This window comes from Trachinotus anak, unplaced genomic scaffold, assembly GCF_046630095.1.
Source record: "Trachinotus anak isolate AG129_WGS33_773 ecotype Australia unplaced genomic scaffold, CSIRO_AGI_Tana_v1 ptg000015l, whole genome shotgun sequence".
Classification (NCBI taxonomy): domain Eukaryota; kingdom Metazoa; phylum Chordata; class Actinopteri; order Carangiformes; family Carangidae; genus Trachinotus; species Trachinotus anak.
This window is the reverse complement of record NW_027273866.1, coordinates 12,944,225-12,957,093: the sequence shown is the minus strand read 5'-3', so window position 1 is coordinate 12,957,093 and position 12,869 is coordinate 12,944,225. Positions and strand designations below refer to the sequence as shown.

Genomic DNA, 12,869 nt, shown 5'->3' with positions numbered 1-12,869 from the left:
TTACCACAGAAAGTTTCAGACCCACCAACTGGACACTAAAAACTACATTAAACACACAAACAATAAATGATTTCTCCCAAACCTGCTGCTGCTCTCCGTATGTCACCTCACTCACACAGGAAGAAATAACATCTGTTTGACTTGTCGTCCGTTTTTATTCTCAGAAACACCTTCAACTCATAAAACTTTCTTCAGATTTGGTAGAAACGTCCACTTGGACTCAGGGGTGAACTGATTAGAATTTGGTGGTCAAAGGTCAAAGGTCAAGCTCACCGTGACCTCACAAAACACACTTTGGGCCATAACTCGAGAAATCATACACTGCTTTTGACAGAATTAAACACAAATGTCTGATATTCTATATCCGAAAGGTCAAAGGTCATCTTCACTGTGATGTCATAATGTTATGTAAAAACACCTCTGGCCATGATTCAACACTGTAACCCAGGCACAGATGGTGCAGGGTACAACCATGAGGTGTAATTCTAGTTTAACGTCAAACTGAAATAAAACTTCTCCTTTTTTTTTTTTTTTTTTGTCTGTTACGGAACAAACTCTGTCAACTCTGTTCTCCTTTGAGAAAAAAAAATGTCATAAATCACAAAAGAGAAATGTAGATTTGATGGTTTTATGACGACGCCCATCAGTTTAGCGTTAATTCACTGGAGTATCATCCCGGCGTCTGTCGGTGACGTAGATGAGGACCGTGTTTGGATGCAGCCTTGTATCAGTGGTGGAGCAGACGGTCACACTGAGCCAGACAGCAGCTGCTACACAACAAGAGCCACAGACTCACAGACGACACACATCTAACGGACAAACATGAACACACACGTCCAGCTTGTCGAAGGAGCCACCACACAAACATTCACCGGGGGGAAGTGAACTGCTAATGTCAGTTTGCAGGCTAGAAGCTAATTAGCTGCAGCACATTGAAGCGCATGTTAACGTAGCTGCTAATGTCACTGATGTTGTGTTGGAGGCTGCTCACTCCTCACTAACAACACATGACAAGTAGCTACACAACAAGTTTATTTACTTTGCTTCTCGTTCTCGGCTGTTTAAGAGTTTAAGCGTAACTTCAACCTCAATTATTTTTTTGTGCTGCTCACATACGTTATTTTTGTTTATGATGACGACTGTTGATTTTTCCAACTAAGTTCATATTGTGTGTAAAACGTCTTCAAATTTATCAGGTTTATTTGTTGGGGTTTGAAAGTTCAGCCTCAGTCGTGTGATGCAGAACGGAGGCTGACCTGCTCTTTGACGACTGTGTTTCTAATACTGTGCTGCTGTAAGACAGAGATTTCCCTCAGGTAGATCTGATCTCACTCTGAAGAAAATCAGCTTCAGTCTGGTTTTATTTATTTTTCTTAGTGATGAACTGTACAAGGCAAACAAAGCGTCAGTGGGTGTGCTTCGTTCCTTCCTGCCTTAAACTAGAGGAAAATATCTCAAATGAAACCTCTCACTTTGTTTTTCTTTTACTTTCATTCAGCTTTAGGATAAAAGGATCTACATGTTTTTGCAGAGGAAACGCATCATCTTCAGTTTTTACCACCACGACTACAAGGAAACCTTCATGTTATCACTTTCCCTTCAGCCGAGGCTAATTATACAGCAGGAGGAGAAGCAGGTGGAGGGTCCTCAGTGTGACAGAGAGATATTTCTGTTCTCCTCAGCAACAGCCTGTTGGAGTCCCCGCTGGGGCCCCTCGTTTCTGCTTTTCCTCCTCCTGCCTCTCCCTCTAGTTCGCCTATCATTTCTTCCTCTGTCCCTCCCTCCCTCCCACCTCGCTTTTATTTCTCGTTTCCTTATTTTGCCTCCTTTATTCTCCCTCCATCCTTCTCTCTTTCCTTTACACGTCAGTGCTCTCCTTGGCTCCGACGCTCCCTCTTTCCTTCAGGCTTTGATAAATAGCCAACGATTATACAGTGATGAAACTGCAGTGTAAATATCAACCACAAACCTCCTTTCCTATCTCCTTTTCCTTCACTTTGTCCTTTAGTTTCCCCCCCGCTGACTTTAACCTCACCAGGCTGTAAAAAGGCTCCTCATCACGGGAGGTAGACGCCTCATTAACCGCCGGCAAACGCAGGTGTTAACGTGAAGAAATAAAAAATAATAATTAAAAGGAAAGAATAACAGCATAAACAATGTGCTCCAAACTAATTAGGAGGTGAGAGCAGTTAAATGGGTCAGGATGACGGCTCTGTGAGCGGAGAGAGCGCTGCCGAGAAGGTGGCGCCAGCTATTACCGCTCATATTTATACACAGATAATATTGCAGTACAAACTGTGGAGCATTTACACTCTGAGCCGAGTCTCAGTCGTCTAACGAGAGAACTGCTCGTTAGGGACTCGGAGCGCCGACAGGAAACAAGCACTCTGAGAAGGTTTCTTTGGGTGTAGGGACGTTGTCATCTCATCGCCTGCAAGTTACTCGTGTGGAACAACCGGCAGAACAAAATGAACCGAGAGCAAACCACGGGCTGGATAAATGCTCACATTCAGATATTTCAACCAGGAAGTATACATCACCACATAAACTACAAGTCAGGTCGAGGTAATCACGACCCTGGTGTATGAAATGACGGCTTTTTCCAGATACAAAATCACAAGCAGCACTTTTTGTGTAGCAGTTGTTGGGTTCTGGCCACATGCCACTCTGACAGGATCAGCATTAACTGACTGATCAACAGTAAAAACAGTCGGTACGGAGCCAAAACAAACATCAAAACAGACAATCTCGTGTTTTCTGATCCAATCCATCATCCACCTTTACACAAAAGCAAGACAGGAACCTGTTCTGACACACAGAACGAAACAGCTAAATCTGATCAGTGAATGTTTTCTGATTCTGTTCAGGTTTTGTTTATATCAGCAAAGATTGAAACAGAGCAGTAGGGATGGGTATCGTGAACATTTTAATGGTACTACTACTGTTACAGATACTGCTTATCGATCTTGTACTTTACTGGTACTCTTAGCAGTAAGAGAAAGAAATTAAATCAAGAACAGAATTAACATTGATTTATTTTATCATGTACTAAATGTACTAACATTCTTGAGTAGTAAACTTCAACAGCGTTGTTTTGAAAAAACAATCAGCGGAAATGTATCATAGATAAATGTCTTTGTCAGAAAATGAGTTTTTAATGTAGCAGTAACAAACAGGAACTCTATTTTCTTAGTTTCTCCAATACCGAGAGAAGAATTGATAACGTCAGAGCTTATCGTTGCTCTGGTCTTTAAATACGGTTTAATACCAGGTCTCGGTTTCGGTGCCCATCCCTACAGAGCAGTGGATCAGGTCAGATCAATCAACTGACAAACAAAGTCCTGAATTCTCATTCTCTAATCTTGATCATCAAGTTATATGAGAATATTCTTCAAAGTCAGCTTTCAAATAAATGATTCACTGGTCCTTTAGTCAATGTTTCTAGAACCATCCCATAACGTGTCTGAACAACAGGCTAAATTTAGCCAGATGTCAGAAATATCACATCTGTGATGACATCAACATCCGTCAGGTGTCATGGTGTAAAGCCTCACTGTAAAGTCTGATTCAATAGGAAGTCAATGCAAAGACATGAGTGGAAGTGAATAGATGAACGACACAAATTCAACTTAAGCAAAGAATCAACAAACTGTATGTCAGTAACAAACTGACTCCACTTCATGAACAGACGGAGACGAGATTAAAAAAGGATGTTACCAGCTACAGACACAGCTCACGTCTGTGTTGTTTCCTTTCTTTCTTGTTTGTCATAAAAGTTCACATCAGCGATCAAATGTGTGTAAACTTCAATGTAAACAGACCATTAACCTTTTTAAATGTAATGAGGGCCGGCAGGTCCAGCGCTCATGAATCACTGCACCGTCCCAATAAATGTGTGTTTGTTACTGAATGATTAGATGCAGGTCAGTGGAATTTGTTACAAAAGGGAAATTTAATTAGATTCAACTAAAAACCATCAGTGTGTAGCTTCTCTCATCACTTTAACATCTTTGAATCTGCTGATGTGTTCGCAGTAATGCAGATAAATAACAGGCTTCTGTGATTGTGTGTTTGTGTTTGCGTAAGCTTTTTGTGTTCCTCCTGTTTAAAGACTTTAAGGGCCATGTCTTTGTGCCTGTCTCTAGTTTCAGACCGAAGCAGTTGACATTTTCCCGTCCAGCGCCCACGTTGTTTAAATAGCAAATACACTTAAGATAAGATTCTATGCTTTTACATCTTTTATGACACAAAGTGTTTGAAACCCATGAACAAAATAATCTCACATTTTGTCACTGAGCTACTTAGAGATGGGATTATCGTGAAAATAACCTATTCCCCTTTTTGCTGGTGACTCCCAAGAAGCCTTTAAAGGACCCTTCTGCTCTAGACCATGAGCCCTGAATCATTAAAACAGAGCCCTGAGTGTTTCAGTAAGGTTCTGGTGTATTGGGTGGAACCATGAGGCCACTGCGTGTGAACAGGACGAGCTGAAAACATCACGTCACACCGTTCACTGCTGACCTGGTCCAGCAGCTTCTCTCAGATTCCAGCTTCACACAGACTCGGACATCGGCTGCCAGGGCTATCGCTTGCATAAGCAGACTATATCTGCAACGCCAGGGCGACTGTCTGCAGTATAAAGCCCCTCTCCCGTGACCTCATCACTCCTTTCTGATTTCTAAGCCTCTCTGAAAATCCCCCCGTCCCTGACTGCACCGTCTGCTCCCTCGGTCTCAGACTCAGTGTGTTTTAAGGGAGCGGAGTGGAGGGGAAAGGGCGGCGGAGAACAGCTGGACCACTTTCACTTGGCAGAAATTAACTTGTTACTCCTTCTGCGTCTTGTAAACTCATCATTTCCTCCCTCGGCTTGTTTATGAAATGTACAGACTAATTGCCGGGTCACTGAGGAGGGTGAAGAGAATCGGTTTTTGTGAAGAGACCAACAGACAGAGCTTGGCAGCACAAACATCTCTTTTCAATCTGGGCCTGTCACTGCAAAGAAACGGCAACATTACATAACAGGAGCAGCGAGCGAGGAGCAGCCTCGGCCAATGACGACGGCCGCTTGACTCCCTTTCCCAGGGGGAGGTGAGGGGGTTGCTAAGTAACAAGCCTTGTTGACCCGGCCCCTCGTGGCAGTGTTTTCTTCCTGGTTGACAGAGCCTGAGCTCCCTGAGCTCCACCATTCAGAGCTGCCAACAGCACATGATGGAGAGGGAGACAAAGACTGAGGAGGAGGAGGAGGGATGAAGGGATGGGAAGGAATGTGGAGGAGGACAAGAAACAGAAAAGGAGAATGAGGGTAAAGGAGAGGACGGCAGCAGAGCGTAACCAAGAGGAGGAGAGAGGCGGCAGGGAGAGATGTGGACAACTTGAGGGAAGAAGAAAGAAAGAAAAGAGCAGAAAGGAGCTGGAGGAGTAACGTGAGAGAGAAACAGTAAAAGCAGAGGAGTCGCTGGTTGTGGAAGAAATTTCCCCCCTCTATAAAAAGAAAGTTTTCTAAATTACCCAGTATCCTGGATAATTCAACAGCTCTACAGATTTATGTGTGAAGCCGCTGTCACTGCAGTGACACCTCACCTTAACAATGAGCAACACAAATCACCTCTGCACAGAAATATCCACAAGATCCTATACAGCCGGTTTCAAGCTGAACGTACAGTGATGGAACTGACATTAAAGAAAGAAGAGCTGTAATGTGAAAAACTTCTAGACAACACAGAGTCCAGATGTTGTTCCAGCTGCTCCAACAATAAAAACAGAGATAAATCCTCCAGCCTCTGATCCATGAGCCTCATTTCATCTGAACTCATCTCCATTAAATCCTCTGCTCTGTCAGAAACACTGGGGACTAACTAAGGACCACCACACTGATTTCCTGCTTCCTGATTCTCACTGCATTAAGTTTCCTGGCTGAAATTCAACATTTACAACTTAACATGTTTCAGATTTTTATTCAGTGAAGTCATGATTGCAGCTCGGGTTTATTTACTGTGCTGCATTTTTACATGCAAACTGTGGAGGTTGCAAAAAATGATTCTATTGGTCTTTTTTTTCCCACCTCAAGGTTGTGTCATGAATTTCACACTAGTGTTTTGAGTCTAACTTCCACATTCGCACAGACTTTCTTCACGCGTGTGAGGGCTCGACTGCAGACTGATCAACACATCGAATTTGTGTCATTAGATCAGCTGTAGATCAGCCTGGAGATCTATGTTATGGCTGCCAGTACAGTTACAGTTACAGTGCTTCTGAGAAATTGTTTTTTCCCCATCAGTTTGGGATGGCAGATGGTTCTGGAAACTACAATACCCATGAGCCTCAGCTGTTGTCACTGTGGAGTGGAAGGTAGGCAAATCAGAGCAGTTAACAAAATAAAAATGGTTTGTTGCTGCAATAATCTGGAAGCAGCTGAATTCATCCAGAATTGATCCTAAATGTTAAATAACGTGTAATATTTAAGAATGAAACCCTCAGTTTTAACGTCCACAGACTTGTAGCTTTGGCTCTTTTCTCTTTGAAGCAGGTTTCTTCTGACGCAGTTATTATACTGATGATTCAAGTAGGAGAGTTTCAGCTCCATCTAAACCGAGAGTCATCAGGTCGGTTTTTTCTCTAATTCATCAGATGTCGGGCCAGAACTGAATCAAAGGCTGATTTAAGAACTGATTGATAAAAATGCAACTGGAATTAGCTTTTTTACTGTTAACATGTTCACAAGAGTCTTATTAACTTCAGTGAGAACTTTTCAGAATAAAGCTCACAATAGCTCAAAATAAAGAATTGCTGCAAAAAACAAACTTTCTTGTGCTTTTATTTTGTAGATAAAATCACTAAAGATTCTCTATTTCCATTTTATTATTTTATAGTCAGTCTCATACTGTAAGATTAAAAAAAGAAAATCTGACCATCAAAATAATCTGGTGGGCCAGATATTATTGCTGGCAGGCCACTTTTGGCCCGCAGGCCGCCAGTTGCCTTGACGTGCTCCAGCTGTCAGTCACCTGACGCTGTCTGTACTGAAAATGAAGGAAACCTTAACTTCACCGACACTGAACTCTGAGTAACTTCTGCTGCTTTTTTTCGCCTGGAGTGATGAAGAGGAAACGTGGAACAAGTGAAGAGAGAGAAATAGATCATGAGAAACCAGACAGAGCAGCAGTGGAAGATGAAGGGAAGAAAAGACAGGAATGAGATCTGGAAAAAAGAAAGTGTAAATATATCGCAGAAAGTCAAATTTAAGAGTTTTCTGATCCTGTAAAGCTACCTGTGATTGGATTTGGGTCCAATTTAAAAATCAAATTAAGACACATAGTTGGGAAAAGGGGCCTCTTTCTCCTTGAAGATGGTGAAAGCTGTGAAGCTATAAATGGGCAGAATGAGGACATCCGCAAATTAACTGTTCAAAGACAGGAAGTCTAACTGGGTTTAGTAAAGAAGATAGGAGACATATTGTACCACTAACCTTGTTCTTTTTGGACTCATCTGAAAGCTGGCGAGTGGCCAAAAGAAGCCCATCACTGCAGGGTGGTAAAAAAAGACCTGGGAAAGAGCTTTCTAAGACATTTTTATGTTGAAGTTTAAGGCTGTATTTATTTTAAGACCCTGTCAGAGGTTTTAGGAGCAGTGAACGGCCTGAGGGAGGAGGGGAGTGAGAGGAGTAATAAGGGAAGGGCAAACAAAGACAGCGAGGTTCGCCTCTCACATGGCCTGAGTGGAGATTTATTTATCCCCCATCCGCTCTGCAGGGGATCCCAGCAATCAGCAATCAGCTTTTAATGGCCGACCAGGAGAGACTGACGGGGAATTACAATCTGTCTCCAGGTTCTGTCAGTTACTGTTACTGCTTTATTATGTGGAGACAGAGGCCTCTGGGTTCTGGTTTTATACGAGACAGAGCCGTTTAAAATAGTTTTAAAACAGGCAAGATGAGTCTCCTGATATTCTGTATTTTTCTTTTTGTCAACAAGACCAATATATCTTATTCCTCTGTGCCATAAAGATCCATCCAAATTAAATTTATGACCTGTTAAAACCTTTTTTAATACCAAACAAAGTGCAAGTTAATGTCTTTTTCACTGTGAAACCAGGCAACAAACGACAGAGCAGCAGTGGGACAATAAGGCCCACATTACTTTACTAAGTAAATTAATTTGTTGACATTTTTATGACATTCCCAGCATCATATAAGAATAATTATTACTGATATAATTAATCAATTAATGTGACCTAGATCCCAAAGTTGTAGCTAAAACTGACACTTGCCCCAGTATGAGTCAGTGAGCGACGGTTTCTAACACAATAACTAATGAATCAGCCTCCTGTGTGCACAGGTCACTGTGGCTCCAGCCTCATTGTAGTTTGTAGGTGTAGCTGTGAGTCAAATGCTTCATAACAGGTTTAAAAACCTGCAGATACACCCCGTCTGTTGTCGGTTGACATGTTCCTTCATTACTTGAACACAAACTGTTGTATCTTCAGATTGTATCTTCAGTAGGAGCCAATGAGCTGAGGGTTGGGAGCCACAGACAGGGCGGGGCCCTGAGAGACCATCACTTTTGGTCTTTTAATGGGATTTGTTGATCATAAGAAAAATATAGATTAATCCTTTATCCTTTAAGACTTGAGGCATTATGAACTCATGTCTTAAGTCGTCACTGTTACAAACAGTGAGGCGGGGGAGGTGTGAGTGTTTTGAGAGGAGAGAGCGAGGGGGAGGTCATCTGTCCGAGTGATTGACCGGGTGACTGAGTGCTCGTGCACGTTCCTGTGTGCACGGCTGTGAAGTGCAGGAGGGCGAGAGAGTGAGTGGAAAGACGAAGCAGAGAGCGAGCGAGTGACGGAGACGAAGAGCAGATGTGGTGGTGATGACCGGCGGCTCACCTGCTCCACAGCCAGCTTCTTGTTGGGCTGTCCGGTGATGAACGGCTGCAGCCTGCAACACAGAGGACGACAACATCAGCACAGTCCCGCACTTCACACTCCACATTTTCATCATCACATTTTATATTTTTATAGTTGTTAAACATGTTCAGGAACAATCCCGCTGCTCTGCCTCTTGGATTAACTGCAACATGTTTTATTTAAATTCAGTTAATTGACTAACTTCTGTTTTTTGTGGCCAACATTTAAACAATGATATTAACATGGCTGCAGTTTAAATTTCAAACTTTAAACTTTAAACTTCATGTTGTTTATTGACTATTTTTGTTAACTGTCAACCAGTCAGGTACCTAAAAAAAAACTCCATGTTTACAACATAAAACTAATAAAAAAAAACTTAATTTATACAGTTTTCCAAAGCATAAACTGAAGTGGAACATTATAACTTTGTATTTGTATTAACTGTTATAATTAAGATTATAAGTGTTAAATGTAAAACTCTATTAAAAAATAATTTAGCTGTATCACTCGTTGCCTGTAGGTGGCGCAGTAACACGTCAACATCAGCCCTCGGGAACTGAGCTGGACTTTGTGCTCGACTGAAAGACTCAAACGATCAATCGATTATCAACACAGCTACTGGTGACTAATCGATTAATCGTCTAATCCCTGAAGCCTGATCAGCATGAACAAATCTTACACAACAACTTAACAACGCACGGCAAAAGAACTGTGCGAGAGCTCGACTGAAACTGTACCGAGACCCTGATTTCCAGTTCAGTGGTGTGGTCTGCTCCAGTTTGATCGTCAGCTTTTACGTCGTAAGTTTGTTTCTACTGTAGCACACAGGAAGGTGTGTGAACGCACCTTTAATACGAGCAGTGATAGGAAACATTACAAAAACAAAGAGCAGTGCTATCAAAAGAAACGCCCACAGTCTGATTCTTGTGAAGAAGACAGTGCTTCACAAGACGAACTAACACAGAACGTCTGAAATTAACCTTTATGTTAAACAGTGGCAGGTCTTTACGACCTTGACGTCCTGTGGCTGTAGAGAATGAAGACCATTATTCATGTTGAGGAAGCGTCCGAAATACCAGTGAGTCTACAACAGAATTAAATGTGCAGATTTTATGAAGCTCTCAAAGCCCCAAAGTCATGATATTCATTTCGAATATGATATTTCCAGACATTAGGAGAAAATAAAATCTTTCACTCTGAGGACTGCTCAGATTACATTTCATTGTTCACCTCAGCAGCGAGGACACCGTCTGTGTTTCTGCTCAGCTTTGTTTCTCATTTACACCCGGTTCTTCATTTCCATTCCCCTGTTTGAGTTTGTTGCCTGAAGGAACACAGGACAAGACTGACAGACTCTGAAACTCTGAGCCTCCTAATCTCAGTGAAACCTTTGGCCTCCAATCAGTCAACAACAATCCTGTGATAATAAAGGTAATGACGTGAAATTTAATGTCCTGAAATTCAAGAAGCTGAACTGGAACAGTACTGGATTTGTTCGGGTCAGAGCTGATACTGATATCATCAATATTTTTATCTTTGACAGACTAACTGTGTAGCTAATGTTGGCCGTTATGGATCAGAGTCTGAAGACTGACGGCACCAGCGTTCTCCATCAGAGCTGCTCTTCTGACATCGTGAGTCTGACCATTTCCAAAACTGTCAATCCAACATTCACGACCACTTCACACACTGATTGGTGATTGGTGGAGGTGAGAAACTAAGTATGGTTTGAACCTTTTACTTATTATCCAACCATTTCTGTCAGTTTTCATGTGTAAAAACCAACACAACGCTAACTGAAAATGTCGACGTTATCCCCACATTTGAACGATTATCACTCTGTGACAGTGGGCTCTTCACTCTGCTGTTGTGTTGTCATTTCAAACAACTATAAACTACAAACCAGTCAACACAGTCTACAACGCTAGCCACTCTCTGAGGCTGTACTACAAACCAGCTGCATGCGAACAGGCTCATAATGACGATGCGAACAAAGCTGATGTTGATGCTCTCCAGCTTAGCATGCTAGCATTGCTTATTAGCATTAAACACAAAGTACAACTGAAGCTGATGGTCATATTTTTTGTTTTACAGATGTTTTTGGTTACCAAACTTTTCTTAGTTGGAAATTTCAACTGGAACATTGGAAGGTGGAAGAACCTCAACAACACTGACCTCAAAATCCAAGATGGCTGCTCTGTGATTCAACAGAGGAGTAAACTGTAGTAATATACTGTTTATTAGCACTTCTGTCTTATTTGTGTCTCATTAATCAGTTGTACACACAGATGTGTCCAATGTCCGTCTGTGGACATGTTGCTATGGTTTGTATTACGCAAAATACGACAAACTGTGTTGTTATCAACTGACATAGGTCCAACATCTGACTTCAAAATGAAAGGAACACAGTATTATTGTCTTATTCATCTGTTAGATGTGGAGATATTTCTGTGGATAAATGTAAAAACTTCCTGCTCTATATTAATGATCAGCTGAATATCCAAAGTCAAAAGGATTCATCTACCAAATATGGTCGACTGCCAATGGGACCATAACGCCATGGCTCAAAATTAACATTGATCCTCATCTAATATGTTGAAATAATATCGACTGAGACAGAGACAGAGGTGACTTTAAGAACATGTTTTAAATTCAAGATTAATGTTATTGTAATTATAAATATGCATGCCCTCCATTGTGCTAGTAAGCAGAAAGCCCCCCAAACAGAAAAACATAATAATTATTAATAATTATTGTAATAGTTATAGTTATTGCTGATTCTTCCTTTTTCCATTGTTTAAAATTCAGGACAAGAGTGAAAATGAGAGCACAGCTGAATATTAACTTTCTGGGAACCTCTTTAACAAACAATATACATATTCATGACACTGTTACTGTTGACACAACATAGGTTGAGGATTTCATTACGATTTCTGCGTCTGGTCTGAAATCAGCAGGAACAAGAGACAAAAACCGTGTGAGTGTGAAATGAGACCGAGCTGTGACTGACAGGCGAACCGACTGTCTCTGAGCACAATCTCTTCCGAGACAGTCGCAGAGATAATCAGCGATGAACGTACCGCCGGCAGTAATTCCTCAGCAGCCGTTCCAGTGTCCCACTGGCTGGAATTAGCATCGTTCCCGGAGGCTCCCCGCCCCCTTCCCTGCCCACCCGGCCTGGCGCTGAGCCCTCCCTGGAGGCTTACAGTAAGTGTTCAACTCTCACTGATAAGAGAGAGCGAGTGAGCTTTTAATTAATCTGCTTTAACCAGGGGAAAGTGGGGGAGGGTGGGGGGTAACAGCGAATGGCATCTTCTCCCCTCAACAGCACCCCCTCCTTTCTCAGAGCTCATTATGACATCCCAGCCAGGCCGGCGAATCGCTCCCCGCTGAGTGAACTATGCAGGGTCCCGTACATGTGCTAGACTAGACTCGGTCCCTGGGGCCCTGACCCCGACACTCTGGAGCAGGGGAGGGAGGGAGGGATGAAAGTAAGCAACAGGCAGTGAGGGGAGGAAGGTGGAAGAAGGACGTGAGGACAAAGGGATGGAGGATAAAACAGAAAGGGAGCAAATGAGGAAAAAATGAGGTGAGGACACATGGTAGGAAGGGTGAGAAGAAGGGATGAAGGTAGGAAACATGCAGAGAGGAGAGGGTGAGGAGGAAAGCAAGGGAGGAGGTGGTGAGGAGAGAACGAGGGGAGGGAATCTGAGAATCTGATTAAATCCTGAATCCCATTAAAGGATCATTGACCTGCATGTAACTCCAATCACACTTAGATCAATAATCAATACAACAAGACTAATTCACCTGGATTCACTGTCAGATAAACACCTGGAAACAGGAAGCTGCTGCTGTTATCACATTAAAATCCCCCAGAGTAGCTGAACATTTAATATTCACTGAGCATTAACATGAATTATTGTTATTTTTTATAACCTTAGTAAGGTCAGAGCAATGGTCTC

General features: G+C 42.2%; 1 protein-coding gene across 2 annotated transcripts in view; it reads right to left on the bottom strand.

Moving 5' to 3' along the window:
* brf1a (BRF1 general transcription factor IIIB subunit a) overlaps positions 1–12,869 on the bottom strand; it is a 118,548-nt gene that overhangs the window by 4,805 nt on the left and 100,874 nt on the right. For both annotated transcript variants that reach the window (XM_071498877.1, XM_071498875.1), the window contains exon 17: positions 8,884–8,935. In XM_071498877.1, the coding sequence (XP_071354978.1) occupies positions 8,884–8,935 (52 nt within the window). The remainder of the gene's footprint in view (positions 1–8,883; positions 8,936–12,869) is intronic.